The 17542-nt window shown below is 45.8% G+C and overlaps 1 protein-coding gene across 1 annotated transcript in view; it reads left to right on the forward strand.

The window, feature by feature from the left end:
• Positions 1 to 17542, forward strand: part of PDCD11 (programmed cell death 11) — a 143282-nt gene that overhangs the window by 60962 nt on the left and 64778 nt on the right. Inside the window, exons 17-21 of the mRNA XM_063961956.1 lie at positions 4121 to 4340; positions 5040 to 5195; positions 5931 to 6046; positions 11868 to 12352; positions 16826 to 16888. Coding sequence (XP_063818026.1) covers positions 4121 to 4340; positions 5040 to 5195; positions 5931 to 6046; positions 11868 to 12352; positions 16826 to 16888 — 1040 coding nt within the window. The remainder of the gene's footprint in view (positions 1 to 4120; positions 4341 to 5039; positions 5196 to 5930; positions 6047 to 11867; positions 12353 to 16825; positions 16889 to 17542) is intronic.

The following is a 17542-nucleotide window of genomic DNA, read 5'->3' on the forward strand; positions in this document are numbered from 1 at the left end:
ATCCCACCTACACGTACATCGGAGGACAATACTGTCTTCCAAGACCAGAATCTCACTCCTATGGTGGCTGCACAGCTCTCACCTCCTAGAGGGGCGCAGGTTCGGGATCTAGGACTGGATACTAGTGACCATGGATACAAGCCTCCGAGGCTGGGGAGCAGTCACACAGGGGGAAAACTTCCAAGGAGGATGGTCGAGTCAGGAAACTTGTCTCCACATAAACGTTCTGGTGTTAAGGGCCATTTACAACGGCTTTCTACAAGTGGAACATCTTCTTCGAGATCTACCTATACTAATCCAGTCGGACAATGTAACAGCAGTAGCGTACATAAACCGTCAGGGCGGAACGAAAAGCAGAGCAGCAATGGCAGAAGCCACAAGGATTTTCCGCTGGGCGGAAAAACATACAAGCGCTCTGTCAGCAATATTCATTCCAAGAGTGGACAACTGGGAAGCAGACTTCCTCAGCAGACACGATCTCCATCCAGGAGAGGGGTCCTCCTCCAAGTAGTCTTCGAACAGGTGACATGTGTTTGGGGTTCCCTCAAGTAGACATGATGGCATCTCGTCTCAACAAGAAGCTTCAATGATATTGTTCCAGGTCAAGGGATCCTCAAGCAATAGCAGTGAATGCACTGGTGACACCATGGGTGTTTTTCAGTCGGTATATGTATTCCCTCCGCTTTCTCTCATTCCAAAAGTTCTAAGATCATAAAAAGTACAGCGATTCGAGCGATCCTCATTGTCCCAGACTGGCCAAGGAAGACTTGGTATCCAGATCTCAGGAATTACTTATAGGAGATCCCTGACCTCTTCCTTTGCGCGAAGACCTGTTGCAGCAGGGGCCGTGCGTGTATTAGGACTTGCCGCGGCTACGTTTGACGGCATGGCGGATGAACGCCAAATCCTAACCCGTAAGGGTATTCCCAGTGAAGTCATTCCCACACTTATTCAGGTTAGAAAAGGGGTAACGTCTAAACATTACCACCGTACTTGGAGAAAATATGTTTCTTGGTGTGAATCCAAGAAGGTTTCCTACGGAAGAGTTTCAGCTAGGACGTTTTCTACATTTTCTACAAGCAGGTGTGGATGCGGGCCTAAATTTGGGCTCCATTAAGGTACAGATTTCAGCCTTATCGATTTTCTTTCAAAAACAATTGGCCTCCGTTCCAGAAGTTCAGTCTTTCGTGATAGGCGTGTTGCACATCCAACCTCCTTTTGTGCCTCCAGTGGCACCATGGGATTTTAATGTGGTGTTGCAGTTCCTTCAATCACATTGGTTTGAACCTTTACAGAAGGTGGAGTTGAAGTTCCTCACTTGGAAAGTGGTCATCCTGTTGGCCTTGGCATCTGCAAGGCGGGTGTTTGAGTTAGCGGCCTTGTCTCACAAGAGCCCTTATTTGATCTTCCATGAAGATAGAGCAGAATTGAGGACACGTCAACAATTTCTGCCGAAGGTGGTCTCATCTTTCCATGAACCAACCTTTTGTGGTGCTTGTGGCCACTGACGCCTTCGTTGAGTCAAAATATCTGGATGTGGTCAGAGCTTTGAAAATTTATGTCTCCAGAACGGCTCAGATTAGGAAAACGGAGGCTCTGTTTGTCCTGTATACTCCCAACAAAAGATTGGGTGTCATGCTTCCAAGCAGATCATTGCGCGCTGGATCTGTGGTACGATTCAGCATGCTCATTACACGGCAGGATTGCCGTTACCGAAATAGATGAAGGCCCATTCTACTAGAAAGGTGGGCTCGTCCTGGGCGGCGGCCCGGGGGGGTCTCGGCATTGCTACTTTGTCGAGCAGCTATTTAGCAAACACTTTTTTGCTAAGTTTGCAAGTTTGTTACCTTGGCCAAGGATGACCTCAAGTTTGGTCATTCGGTGCTGCAGAGGAGTCCGCACTCTCCTGCCTGTTCTAGAGCTTTGGTATAACCCCATGGTTCTAATGGTGACCCCAGCATCCTCTAGGACGTAGGAGAAAATAGGACTTTAATACCTACCGGTAAATCCTTTTCTCTTAGTCCGTAGAGGATGCTGGGCGCCCGTCCCAGTGCGTACTGTATCTGCAGTTATTAATTGTGGTTACATACATGTTGTGTTACCGTTCTGGTCAGCATGTTGCTGCAAATTGTTCATGCCGTTGGCTTGTGTTCTGTTGAATTACACGTTCTGCGGCATACTGGAGGTGTGAGCTGGTAAGATGCTCACTTTGGTTTAACAATAAATCCTTTCCTCGAAATGTCCGTCTCCCTGGGCACAGTTCCTATAACTGGAGTCTGGATAAGGGGCATAGAGGGAGGAGCCAGTTCACACCCTTTGAAAGTCTTAAAGTGCCCATGTCTCCTGCGGATCCCGTCTATACCCTCTTTAGGTTTTTGTAGTTTCATTGATGCTTAATAGCGAGTGTGTTTGACGCTCATAGCTTACAGTGCTCCTTGGTGGAAAAAATGGACGTAAAGTGCACAATTTTATTATAAGTGAAATGTAATAGCTAATGACCGAAGAGACCTTTCTTCTTTAGCAGGACAGACAGAGACAAGCTTTGGTTTACGCCATCCAGAGATAGCGTAAACCACTTTATGCCAATGGAGACATTTTCACAGGAAAGGGTTCTTAAGATGCCAGGGATGTAAATTGAAGGTTAGCATTAGTACATGGAGGGGATATTTTAATTCAAAATGGAAAAATCTGTTGCAGTATTGACTTCAGTCTGTCAGTGGTTCCCAGCCTCAACCATCAAGTACCCCATCAGGTCATGTTTTCAGGATTTCTGTCAGTGGAAACCGGTGGGATAATTACTGACTTAGATAAACAGAATAACTCACCTGTACATGAATGAAGAAATCCACAAAACATGATCTGTTGGTGATATTTGAACTGGAGTTGAGAACTGTTGCAAAATCTGTCCATGTACAACTGCATTTTTTAGCAATATGGCAAAATTGAAGATTTGTTCTCACCCTTAAAGATGACAGCACATTGAAGTTTATTGCAAATGATGAACATCAATTTGAGTCTGTGAAAATACTTATGTCTAGTGTTCTGCAGTTCATGATGTTTATCTATTTAGGTAGTAAAAGTTGACTTGTCATCTAGACAGTGTGGAAGCAGATATTTTGAAGGCAGAATAATTTATTAACATGTATTTAAATGTGTATAGCGCTATCCTATTCCATTGCATTTAGGATTATGCTGATTTAGCATTGCAGTGCGAATAGGTGCTGTCCCTTTAGTCTAGAGCAGAGATTTTCAACCTTTTACAACTCGCGGCACACTGAACAAGATTTAAATATTGCCAAGGCACACTCAAATATACTGGTGATGCATGGTGCAGTTGCGTGTCCTAGGATGTCATGTCACCGCTTCCCCATAGGTAATGCCTGAGCCATATCTGAGAAGCCAGAAGAGCCCAACACTGCTCGGGCCCAAAATTAGAACTGGCTCAGCAACCACTAAACCCACCAATATTGATCGTTCCAGGGCCTCAGTAGCGGCAAAACACTGACGGGCCTGGCTATGCTTCTATGGCTTTACACCTGGAGACTGCTCAGGGCACACTAGTTGAAAAACACTGGTCTAGAGATATGCACAGTAAGTCAGAGATACCTCCGTATTAGGAGTTTCTTCTAGGTAACTCAAACACCACATTTCTTAAAATATCCGTTGATTCCACTAAGTGACGTCATCTTTAACAAGCTACCTGAACTGAACTTAGGGGTCTATTCATGAAGCAGTGAAAAGGGTGGAGAAGTGAGCCAATGGAGAAGTTGTCCATGGCATCCAATCAGCATTGAAGTTACATTTATAATTTGCATACTATAAAATTGTATGGAGCAGCTGATTGGTTGCCATGAGCAACTTCTCCACACTTTTCACTGCTTCATGAATAGACTCCTTAGTGGTCAAATGTAATCATTTGCATCATTGTTTCCATTATTTTGGTAATATCTTTGAACAATACAAAATATGATATCCTGCTTTTTCTGCAATTCCTCCCTTTTCAAAGATGAACTTCATTCACAAACAACAAAGTTGCATTTCATTCACAAATTTTATCTTTTTGAAAGCCAGGGGGGAGAAGAAAATGTATTTTTAAATTTGTTTTATTTTTATTTAATAGGAAGTCAGCGACAGGTTTGTAACAAACGTCAATGACTATTTTGTGGAAGGGCAGACAGTGGTTGCGAAGGTAACAAACACTGATGAAGAAAAAAAACGCTTCCTGCTGACCTTAAAGTTGTCTGAGTGCGCTCCTGATGACCGCTCGGCTGAAAGCCTCTTGCATCTGAGGCAGTGTGTCGGAGAATTACGGCTCTCAAAGAGCCTAATTAGCAGAGGCGGTGAGTCCCTTTTATTCTCAGAACATTTTCTTATTGTCCACTGCCTACAATTTTTTTTTTTTTTTTTTAAGATGCAATTACTCTGATAAGTTCTTATTGGGCTAATAAGGTTGTCTTCGGAATGACTCACGTGCAACTCTAAAGCTGTCACTTAAGGTATCACAGAATGGGGGAGATGTATCAAGCCATGAAAAGCGTTAAAGTATCAACCAATCAGCTCCTGTCATTTTTCAAACACAGCCTGTTACATTGCAGGAGCTGATTGAATGGTACTTTTTCTCTCCAAGGCTTGAAACATCTCCTCTGTGAGAGAATTGCCACAGAATGCTTGCAACTGCCATTTTATTTGTTCTTTTAAAGATAGAAGTTTTTCCCTCTTTGGCCATCTTGTGCTAAATAAAAGTAAATGATCACAAATACAGTATAATGTCCTGAATTTGCAGCGTTAGCTAGATGGTAATTGATAGGAGCTGATATATATAACTAGGTAACACGTACTCTACATTTCCATTTATGACTCGTGTCTTGTACATTGTGTAGATGTGGAATCCTACTGCTAGCTTAGTTTCTTACGTTCTCTGTGATGTAGCTGTAATGCTATGATTAATGGGCCATTATACAAATATTGGTCACTTATTTTGCTCTAAAACGTAAACAGAATTTGCAAATAATGGCTGTCTCTTTTTCCGTGCGCATTAGAGAATACAGAGGACTCTGAGAATCTTTTCTCATTACTACCAGGAAAAATGCTGACCCTTGTAGTGGATGAGGTAGAAAAAGATGGTTCAGTACTGTTCAGCAGTGGCGGAATCTCTGGCAGCAAGAAAATATCCGCAGCTGCTCATCACGATGCAGGTAATTATACAGTTTTCCCATGTTAGTCAGTATTTAAGTCTTAAGCTGATTGTATGTGGACTCTTTCTATCTAATGTCACCATAGCTTTAGTGTCAAGTATATTCTCTGTGCAACAATATCCATTATATTTGGCGCTCTCGTTCTAAACAACCCTTGCTTTAACACCAGTTGTAGCTTGTGATTAAACTGTTGGAAGAAAGTGGACACTATATTGAACCTATTAGACCATTAAGTATTCATTAAATGCAGTCTATGACGATTGTAGATAAAATTCTCTTTAGACGTCTCCTCTCTTCAGTACTAATCAGGGCTTCTCACCACTGTGTCACAATATTCAGTCACTGTTTAGTGCTCATCCTCCTTTCCATTGCAGTCTTTATGACCACACGGTCACAGTCTTAGTGTCAACACTGACCCTGTGTAGCCTGTCCCTGAATGGACGAATCAGTCGTAAGTGCGCTGTGTAGTGACTGCTTCGTGGGAACCGTGGGGTGATATGTCGGTCACTCTACTTTCCTACAAACTCTAGGGCCACATCTGCAGTTTATGCGAGGCACACTGGTTGAAAATGTCTGCTCTAATAGTATATGCTAAGGCATACTTTACCATAAATTGGCGCCATACATAGCCCTATGCGCAACTGCATTTTCTTTCACTCTGATTTCTACCAAAGTCGAACACCACGTGTGGGCAAAGATGAATGTGGTAAACGTTTGCTGCCTGTTTTCTTGCAGCAAAGAACTTGGTGTCGGGACAAAAAGTAAAGGCTGTGGTCCTGTATGTTGATATTGTGAAGTGCCACGTTCACGTGTCTGTGAAGAACATTCTCCTGAAGAAACGCAAAGTAGAAGTAAGTGTTTGTGTGCAAACTGGATGAGATGTGAGCGTTTGGCTGTGATCTCTGACTGTTGTGTGGTTTTGTTTTATCTGCCTACGGTCAGTGTTGCAGGAAATAAATGTTATCCCTCTTCAGTTCTTGAATCAATTTGTTTTCTCTAACGTCCTAGAGGATGCTGGGACTCCGTAAGGACCATGGGGATAGACGGGCTCCGCAGGAGACATGGGCACTTTAAGAAAGACTTTGGATCTGGGTGTGCACTGGCTCCTCCCTCTATGCCCCTCCTCCAGACCTCAGTTTGATACTGTGCCCAGTGGAGACTGGGTGCTTTCAGGGCGCTCTCCTGAGTTTCCTGTAAAAGAAAGTATTTTAGTTTAGGTTTTTTTATTTTCAGGGAGCCTGCTGGCAACAGGCTCCCTGCATCGAGGGACTGAGGAGAGAGAAACAGACCCACTTCTCTGAGTTTCAGGGCTCTGTTTCTTAGGCTACTGGACACCATTAGCTCCAGAGGGATCGGTACGCAGGTCTCACCCTCGCCGTCCGTCCCAGAGCCACGCCGCCGTCCTCCTCGCAGAGAGAGAGAAGCCGGGTGAGTATGTGAAGAAAAGACTTCAGAGGCGGCAGAAGACACCTTGATCTTCATAGAGGTAACGCACAGCAGTGAAGCTGTGCGCCATTGCTCCCATTCACCTCACACACTTCGGTCACTGTAAAGGCGCAGGGGGGGGGGGCGCCCTGGGCAGCAATAAACACCTCCTGTGGCAAATACACATATATACATGTACAGCTGGGCACTGTACATGTATAAAAAGAGCCCCCGCCATGTTATTAGGAAATTTGAGCGGGACAGAAGCCCGCCGCCGAGGGGACGGGGCTCGTCCCTCGGCACTCACCAGCGCCATTTTTTCTCCACAGCACCGCTGAGAGGAAGCTCCCCGGACTCTCCCTTGCTTGACACACGGTGAAAGAGGGTTTTAAAGTAGAGGGGGGGGGGGGGCACATAATTGGCGCATATACATGCTACAAAAGCGCTACTGGGTAAACATTCTGTGTTTTTTCCTGGGTCATATAGCGCTGGGGTGTGTGCTGGCATACTCTCTCTCTGTCTCTCCAAAGGGCCTGGTGGGGAATCTGTCTTCAGAAAAGAGCTTCCCTGTGTGTGTGTGTGGTGTGTCGGTACGCGTGTGTCGACATGTCTGAGGTTGAAGGCTCACCTAAGGAGGAGGGGGAGTGTATGAATATTAGGTCTCCGTCGGCAGCGCCGACACCTGACTGGATGGATATGTGGAATGTTTTAAGTGCTAATGTTAATTTATTGCACAAAAATTAGACAAAGCTGAAGCTAGGGTACAGTCAGGGAGTCAACCCATGTCTGTCCCAATGTCGCCGGGACCTCCGGGGTCTCAGAAGCACCCACTATCCCAAATAGTTGACACAGATACCGACACGGATTCAGACTCCAGTGTCGACTAAGATGATGCAAAATTGCAGCCAAGGGTGGCTAAATGTATTCGATATATGATTATCGCAATTAAAGATGTTTTGCATATCACTGAGGAACCCCCTGTCCCTGACACGAGGGTACACATGTATAAGGGAAAGAAACCTGAGGTCACCTTTCCCTCTTCACATGAGCTGAACGAATTATGCGAAAAAGCGTGGGAAACTCCAGACAAAAAACTGCAGATTCCCAAAAGGATTCTAATAGCGTATCCTTTCCTGTCACAGGACAGAATACGGTGGGAATCCTCCCCTAGGGTAGACAAAGCTTTGACACGCTTATCAAAAAAGATAGCGCTCCCATCCCAAGATACGGCTACCCTCAAGGATCCTGCTGACCGCAAGCAGGAGGTTACCTTGAAGTCCATTTACACACATTCTGGTACGTTACTCAGACCGGCAATTGCGTCGGCCTGGGTTTGTAGTGCTGTAGCAGCATGGACAGATTCTTTATCAGCGGATATTGAGACCCTTGATAAGGATACCATTTTAATGACCCTAGGGCATATAAAAGATGCTGTCTTGTATATGAGGGATGCTCAAAGAGACATTAGTTTACTGGGTTCCAGAATAAACGCTATGTCCATTCTGCTAGGCGAGTCTTATGGACCCGACAGTGGACGGGTGATGCCGACTCAGAGGCATATGGAGTTTTTGCCTTACAAGGGTGAGGAATTGTTTGGAGAGGGCCTCTCGGACCTCGTCTCCACAGCTACGGCAGGTAAATCGAATTTTTTGCCTTATATTCCCTCACAATCTAAGAAAGTGCCTCATTATCAAATGCAGTCCTTTCGTTCAAATAAAAGCAATAGAGTACGTGGATCGTACTTTCTTGCCAGGGGTAAGGGTAGAGGGAAAAAGCTGCACAACACAGCTAGTTCCCAGGAACAGAAGTCCTCCCCGGCCTTCGACTTTTCAGCCACATCTGGGTTCAATCACAGGTGGATCCCTGGGCAATGGAAATTGTTTCCCAGGGGTAAAAGCTGGAATTCGAAGAGGTGCCTCCTCGGCGGTTTTTCAAATCGGCGCTACCAACTTCTCCCCTAGAAAGGGAGATAGTGTTACATGCGATTCAAAAATAGTGTCTTTAAAAAGTGGTGGCAGAGGTTCCCCTGCTTCAGAGAGGGAAGGGGTACTACTCAACCCTGTTTGTGGTCCCGAAACCGGACGGTTTGTTCAGACCCATTTTGAATTTAAAATCCCTGAACCTTTACTTAAAACGGTTCAAGTTCAAGATGGAATCGCTCAGAGTGGTCATCGCCAGCCTGGAAGGGGGGGATTTTATTTTTATGGTATCGCTGGACATAAAGGATGCATGCCTGCATGTTCCCATATATCCTCCTCATCAGGCGTACCTGAGATTTGCGATACAGGATTGTCATTACCAATTTCAGACGTTGCCGTTTGGGCTTTCCACGGCCCCGAGAATTTTCACCAGGGTAATGGCGGAAATTATGGTGCTCCTGCGCAAGCAGGGTGTCACAATTATCCCGTACTTGGACGATCTCCTCATAAAAGCGAGATCATGGGAGAAGTTGCAGAACAGCGTATCCTTTTCACTGAAGGTGTTACAGCGACACGGCTGGATTCTCAATATTCCAAAGTCGCAGCTGAATTCTACGACTCGCCTGCCCTTCTTGGGCATGATTCTGGACACAGACCAGGAAAGTTTTTCTTCCGATAGAAAGTGCAGGAACTCATGACTCTAGTCAAGAACTTGTTGAAGCCAAAACAAGTGTCAGTACATCATTGCACTCAAGTCCTGGGAAAAATGGTGACGACATACCGAAGCCATTCTCTTCGGCAGGTTCCATGCAAGGACTTTCCAATGGGACCTATTGGACAAATGGTCCGGGTCACATCTGCACATGCATCAGCGGATCACCCTGTCCCCATGGCCAGGGTATCTCTCCTGTGGTGGCTGCAGAGTGCTCACATTCTAGAGGGCCGCAGGTTCGGCATTCAGGATTGGATCCTGGTGACCACGGACGCGAGCCTCCGAGGTTGGGGAGCAGTCACACAGGGACGAAATTTCCAAGGCCTTTGGTCAAGTCAAGAGACTTGTCTTCAGATCAAAATCCTGGAACTAAGGGCCATCTACAACACCCTACGTCAAGCGGAGACCTTACTTCGCGACCGACCAGTTCTGATTCAGTCAGACAACGTCACCGCAGTAGCTCATGTAAACCGCCAAGGTGGCACAAGGAGCAGAGTGGCGATGGCGGAAGCCACCAGAATTCTTCGCTGGGCGGAGAATCATGTAAGGGCACTGTCAGCAGTGTTCATTCCGGGAGTGGACAACTGGGAAGCAGACTTCCTCAGCAGACACGACCTGCATCCGGGAGAGTGGGGACTTCATCAGGAAGTCTTCGCACAGATTGCAAGTCGGTGGGGACTGCCCCAAATAGACATGATGGCGTCCCGTCTCAACAAAAAGCTTCAAAGGTATTGCGCCAGGTCAAGAGATCCTCAGGCAGTAGCTGTGGACGCCCTAGTGACACCGTGGGTGTTCCAGTCGGTCTATGTCTTTCCTCCTCTTCCTCTCATACCCAAGGTGTTGAGAATAATAAGAAAAAGAGGAGTAAGAACAATACTCATTGTTCCGGATTGGCCACGAAGGACCTGGTATCCGGATCTGCAGGAAATGCTCACAGAAGATCCGTGGCCTCTTCCGCTAAGACAGGACCTGTTGCAACAGGGTCCCTGTCTGTTCCAAGACTTACCGCGGCTGCGTTTGACGGCATGGCGGTTGAACGCCGGATCCCAGCGGAAAAAGGTATTCCGGATGAGGTCATTCCTACGCTAATAAAGGCTAGGAAGGACGTGACATCTAAACATTATCACCGAATATGGCGTAAATATGTTTCTTGGTGTGAGGCCAGGAATGCTCCTACGGAAGAATTCCATCTATGCCGTTTTCTTCACTTCCTACAAACTGGAGTGAATTTGGGCCTAAAATTAGGCTCCATTAAAGTTCAGATTTCGGCCTTATCCATTTTCTTTCAAAAGGAATTGGCCTCTCTACCTGAAGTACAGACTTTTGTGAAGGGAGTACTGCATATTCAGCTTCCTTTTGTGCCTCCGGTGGCGCCTTGGGACCTTAACGTGGTGTTAAGTTTTCTTAAGTCACATTGGTTTGAACCACTTAAAACAGTGGAGTTGAAATATCTCACTTGGAAGGTGGTCATGTTGTTAGCCTTGGCTTCGGCTAGGCGAGTGTCAGAATTAGCGGCTTTATCACATAAAAGCCCCTATCTGGTTATCCATATGGATAGAGCGGAATTGCGGACCCGTCCTCAATTCCTACCTAAGGTGGTCTCATCCTTTCATATGAACCAACCTATTGTCGTGTCTGTGGCTACACGTGACTTGGAGGATTCAGAGTCCCTTGATGTGGTCAGGGCTTTGAAGATTTACGTGGCCAGAACGGCTAGGATCAGAAAAACAGAAGCACCGTTTGTCCTGTATGCAGCCAACAAGGTTGGCGGCCCTGCTTCAAAGCAGACTATTGCTCGCTGGATCTGTAACACGATTCAGCAGGCGCATTCTACGGCAGGATTGCCGTTACCAAAATCGGTTAAGGCCCATTCCACTAGGAAGGTGGGCTCGTCTTGGGCGGCTGCCCGAGGGGTCTCGGCACTACAGCTGTGGCCGGCTGCTACTTGGTCGGGGTCAAACACCTTTGCAAAGTTCTGTAAGTTTGATACCCTGGCTGAGGAGGACCTCCTGTTTGCTCAATCGGTGCTGCAGAGTCATCCGCACTCTCCCGCCCGTTTGGGAGCTTTGGTATAATCCCCATGGTCCTTACGGAGTCCCAGCATCCTCTAGGACGTTAGAGAAAATAAGATTTTAAACCTACCGGTAAATCTTTTTCTCGTAGTCCGTAGAGGATGCTGGGCGCCCGTCCCAAGTGCGGACTACTGCTGCAAGACTTGTATATAGTTATTGCTTTCATAAGGGTTATGTTATAGTTTCGTCGGTTTTGGACCGATGATATGTTGTTGTTCATACTGTTAACTAGATAGTATATCACAGGTTATACGGTGTGATTGGTGTGGCTGGTATGAATCTTGCCCTTAGACAGTACGAGGAAAGGATTTTTGTTAATCTGTCTCCTCTGGGCACAGTTTCTCTAACTGAGGTATGGAGGAGCCAGTGCACACCCAGATCCAAAGTCTTTCTTAAAGTGCCCATGTCTCCTGCGGAGCCCGTCTATCCCCATGGTCCTTACGGAGTCCCAGCATCCTCTACGGACTACGAGAAAAAGATTTACCGGTAGGTTTAAAATCTTATTTTTCTTTTTTATGAAATAAAATACATATTTTCCCCACAGTTTGAGGAAGATTCGAAGCACTCTGCAGTGGTGCAGCACGTGGCAGAAGATCTTGCGGTCGTGTCTTTGGGGGCTACGGCGCAGCTAGCTGCTGTCCCTCTTGCATGTCACTACAATGATACTTTCCGGTTTGACTCTGAGAAGTTGCATTTGGGGGAGACCATTTCTGTGACCTTAAAGACCAGTAATGCTGAGGAACATGGGCTGTTGCTGGCGGTGCAAAATACATCTGGTACAGGGAGACAAAGCAAAGCTGCCACCTTTGTAAAACGCAATCCAGCTATAGGAGAAGTAGTCACTGGGACGGTGAAGAGCGTTAAGCCCACTAGCGTGACTGTTTCCATTGCGGATAAAGTAGTCGGAACTATTCATGCTTCCCAGATAATGGATGAAGTACCGATGGGACTCTTCCCCACATCAAAGCTGCATCCTAAGGAGACTGTGACTTGTCGAGTCATTGGAGGGCGAGAAATTAAGACGCATAGGTACGTTGTCTGTTATTGTGCTGGTTTGGAAAGCTGTTGCTATAGAGCAGGGTAAATGAGGGACTGGGAAAGGAAAGTAATATTTCTGGTCTTGAGGTTGTTTTATCACACACTGAAAAACCATTGCTGCCAATAAACTCTTGATCATACATAGGGGTAAATTGTCTAAGGTGGGAGTTCTATTTAAGATGGAATGTTGCCTATAGCAACCAGTCACATTCTACGTCTCATTTATCTAGCACCTTCTAGAAGATAATACCTGGAATCTGATTGGTTGCTATGGGCAACATCCCATCTTAAATAGAACTCCCATCTTCGTAAATTTACCCCATAGATGGTGCATTTTCACTGGAATTACAAATTTGTTATGCACTAGATGAGTCTACTTTTTTCATATCCCTGTCCTCAACATGACTTCCTCCTAGCAAATGGCCATAGGCACTCTTGAAGCTCACAGACTCTGTGGGGTATATGCAATTGCGGTCGAATTCCCGAAATTGTCGAATTTCGGGTCATTTTCGACCAAAAAAAAAATTCGCCTATGCAATTCAGTGCTTTCCGACCAAAAAACGGACTTTCAAAATTCGACTTTTTGAAATTCGAATTTTTGCAAATTCGACTTTTCTGCAATGATATAAGTGCTGCAATTCGACCAAAGCATATTCAATTCAAGTTTGGAAATTCGACAGCAGTGCTTTTAGACAGCAAATTCGTCATTTTCAATCCGCCACACTTTGGAGGGTGAAAACAAATAAAAAAAATTTAAACATGTTTTTTTTTGTGTTTTTTTTTTTTTGGGGGGAATAGCAGATCTATTTATATTAGAAGGGATTAGGTACTTTTTTTTTTTTTTTTTTTTTTTTGGAGGCACAAATATTATTTATATATTTTTTAAAATATTATTTTTTTTAATTTTTTTTTTTATTGCTGGAACGGTAAAATCCTAAAAAAAAATGGCGTGGGGTCCCCCCTCCAAAGCATAACCAGCCTCGGGCTCTTCGAGCTGGTCCTGGTTCTAAAAATGCGGGGAAAAAATTGACAGGGGATCCCCCGTATTTTTAAAACCAGCACCGGGCTCTGGTGCTGGTGCCAAAAATACGGGGGACAAAAAGCGTAGGGGTCCCCCGTATTTTTAACACCAGCATCGGGCTCCACTAGCTGGACAGATAATGCCACAGCCGGGGGTCACTTTTATGCCGTGCCCTGCGGCCGTGGCATTAAATATCCAACTAGTCACCCCTGGCCGGGGTACCCTGGGGGAGTGGGGACCCCTTCAATCAAGGGGTCCCCCCCCCCCCAGCCACCCAAGGGCCAGGGGTGAAGCCCGAGGCTGTCCCCCCCCCATCCAATGGGCTGCGGATGGGGGGGCTGATAGCCTTTTGTGATCATGAAAAGAATATTGTTTTTTCCAGCAGTACTACAAGTCCCAGCAAGCCTCCCCCGCAAGCTGGTACTTGGAGAACCACAAGTACCAGCATGCGGGAGAAAAGCGGGCCCGCTGGTACCTGTAGTACTACTGAAAAAAAAATACCCAAATAAAAACAGGACACACACACCGTCGACAGTAAAACTTTATTTCATACGTCGACACACACATACTTACCTATGTTCACACGCCGACATCGGTCCTCTTCTCCATGTAGAATCCACGGATACCTGAAAATAAAAGATCAATATACTCACCTCAACCAGGGTCCAGAGATAAATCCACGTACTTGTAGAAAATAACAAACCGGACACCCGACCAAACGGACTGAAAGGGGTCCCATGCTGACACATGGGACCCCTATCCCCGAATGCAGAGAGACCTCTCAGTGACAGCTGTCACTGAAAGGTCTCTAAAGCCAATCAGGAAGCGCAACTTCGTTGCGCTCACCTGATTGGCTGTGCGCTGTCTGAACTCAGCGCATCGCACAGCCCCGTCCATTATATTCAATGGTGGGAACTTAGCGGCTAGCGGTGAGGTCACCCGCCGGTCAGCGGCTGACCGCGGGTTAACCCCACCGCTACCCGCAAAGTTCCCACCATTGAAAGTAATGGAGCGGCTTTGCGATGCGCTGTCTGACAGCACAGACAGCGCACAGCCAATCAGGTGAGCGCCACGGAAGTAGCGCTTCCTGATTGGCTGAAGGGACTTCAGTGACAGGAGTCACGTGATGTCCCGGCATTCGGGAGAAAGGGGTCTGATGTGTCAGCATGGGACCCCTTTCAGTCCGGTATGGAGCGGGTATTTGTGTTTTGTTTTTTTTACAAGTACGTGGATTTATCTCTCTGGACGTGGATTTATCTCTGGACGCTGGAAGGTGAGTATCATTTTTTCACAGGTACCTCGGATCGTCGGAGACCGTGGCAGTCGGCGTGTCAACATAGGTAAGTATGTGTGTGTCGGTAGTGTGTAATAAAGTTTTACTTTCACGGTGTGTGTGTACTGTTTTTATTTGGGTATTTTTTTTCCAGTAGTACTACAGGTACCAGCGGGCCCGTTTTTCTCCCGCATGCTGGTACTTGTGGTTCTCCAAGTACCAGCTTGCGGGGGAGGCTTGCTGGGACTTGTAGTACTGCTGGAAAAAACTATCTTTTTATTATCACAAAAGGCTATCAGCCCCCCCATCCGCAGCCCATTGGATGGGGGGGGACAGCCTCGGGCTTCACCCCTGGCCCTTGGGTGGCTGGGGGGGGGGGACCCCTTGATTGAAGGGGTACCCACTCCCCCAGGGTACCCCGGCCAGGGGTGACTAGTTGGGTAGTTAATGCCACGGCCGCAGGGCACGGCATAAAAGTGACCCCCGGCTGTGGCATTATCTGTCCAGCTAGTGGAGCCCGATGCTGGTGTTAAAAATACGGGGGACCCCTACTCTTTTTGTCCCCCGTATTTTTGGCACCAGGCGCAGAGCCCGGTGCTGGTTTTAAAAATACGGGGGATCCCTGCCCAATTTTTCCCCTGCATTTTTAGAACCAGGACCAGCTCGAAGAGCCCGAGGCTGGTTATGCTTTGGAGGGGGGACCCCACGCCATTTTTTTTTTCGGGTTTTTCCCATTTTTTCCCGTTTTTTAAAATCGCGGCAAAATCCGCCGATTTTCGCCCGCGATTCTGGCGAATCCGTTTTTCATTGAATATGGTGAATTCCGGCAGCCACCTGCCGGAATTCACCTGGCGAATTTAGTCGAATTAAAAAACGGCGAAAAATTGCCGCGATTCGCCGTGAATTGCATATACCCCTGTATGTCCACAGAGCTCCATAGAAGAGCCATAAATGCATTGTAGAACTTAATTTTCCCTGACAATTGTAAGATAGTGGTGTGATTCTCCAACCTGCTTCAAGTAACTGAGGGGGGGGGTCAGTCTATTACAGTCTGTTCTTTACTGCAGCGGACAAAATCTAGAAATCTAAAGTACATTTTAGAATAAAATCAACTCAGAGTTTACAAGAGAAATTATAAATTACTGAAAACAGGGGATCCACGGGTGTCCCAATCCAAGTCCACAGCAGAAATAGAAAGAAAAAAAACAGGACCCTATTAATGTTCACCTCATAGATGTAGTGAAGAATAATGTTACAGTAATACACAGAGCCTGGTGAATACAAATGTTTCCGGGCATGTTCCTCTGTGCACTCCCCATGACAGTCAGTGCTCTCATACTCTGAGATAGAAACCACCTTTTGGTATTTGTGTAATTTGCATTAGCTGCTGTGTCCTCAGGTAAACATACATCATACATAGCAACAGATTGCAGATGTCATCAAATGCAAAACATAATTAAAAAAATCCTCAAAAACGACAGCGCTAATAAGCTTACATGCAAACAGAGTGTGTACTTATTGAATAGGCAACTTAGGAGAGTGTGGCTATGGGTCTGCGGAAGAACTGGGACAATCGTGTAGCTGTGGAACGTCTTCCACTGGCAGGAGCTGTGTCCAGGCAGCCACTGAGAGCTGGGAAGGGGCGGGGCCTCTTTCCAGTTCCTCTACTTGACCTGTGCTTAATACATACTTTGCTTCATTAGATTGTAGCTGATTCTTTGATGCAGCAACACAAAATGGTTATGTAATGCTGAATACTAATATGTTCCCAAAATATTGCAAGATGGCAAATCCACAGACAAGCTCAGGGCTCCTAGTGGTTAAGAACAATGATCTGGCAAAATATTGCTGCCACATGGAGTATAGTTTTTTTTTTTTGCAATACCTCCAGTTATTAAAAAGGGAACTTTAAAGGGACCGACAGCTGCACACAAGTCATCTGTAATAGCATGCACGGAACCAAGTATGGATAGTCGCCAGCATGCATGTGGGAAAAAAGCAAGAACATAATAATCACTAATACAAATTAAGGCTAACAGAACGGAAAAGGAGCAGTGGGCTATAGAGGGGAGGATGAGTCTGTCCATATGATGTACTGATGGATAAAGATGTGTGATGTTTTTTTGGTTTATGTATGTTTAGACTTGTACTTTGTCTGATCTCCGGACAGGTTCCTGCCTATTAGTCATCCACATTTGGCAAAGTCCATGCTGGAACTCAGTATCCTGCCCAGGTGAGTTAACTGTTTACACTTAATTACGTTTCCATACAGACCCCTCTTTTATCCACTTTATACATCAGTATTGTGAAATATTTATGTATTAATATACTTTTAAGATAATTGTATTTTTATGAGTGGTAATGGCTGCCAATGTAAGCTCTCTCCTTGGGGACCTCTGTGTTCGACATTGTGGACACTTTATCTCACCAGGTTTCTGACTCTACCTTTCTCTATTTGGTTTATTAGTTTTAGCCCATGTTGTGAACCCAGAACTGTTTATTGGCTGTGGGAAAACAATGCGTTCTGAAGGAGAGGCGCTCAATTTATTGACCGGCCTCTGCGTCTGCTTACAGTATGCGGTGAGAGGAGAGCAGTGCATTTAGCAGATGATCCCACCTGACTAGTTACAGCATTCGTCAGCAGCTGAATAGTGCATTGACTTAACTTTGTTTTGGTATTTTTTGGCTTTTTGTTCAGTTAATGCTGGGTGTTCCCACTAATGCATTGTAGCAAACCAAAAAGGTACAAAATGATTTCAATTTGGTACTATGGGGGAGATTTATCAAACATTCTAAAAAGGTAAAAAGGAGGCCTTGCTCATAATAATCAGTCTGATTCTAGCTATCATTCTATAGAATGTAGTAGATCACAGGATCTCAACCTCTG

Source organism: Pseudophryne corroboree, chromosome 3, assembly GCF_028390025.1.
Source record: "Pseudophryne corroboree isolate aPseCor3 chromosome 3, aPseCor3.hap2, whole genome shotgun sequence".
Classification (NCBI taxonomy): Eukaryota; Metazoa; Chordata; class Amphibia; order Anura; family Myobatrachidae; genus Pseudophryne; species Pseudophryne corroboree.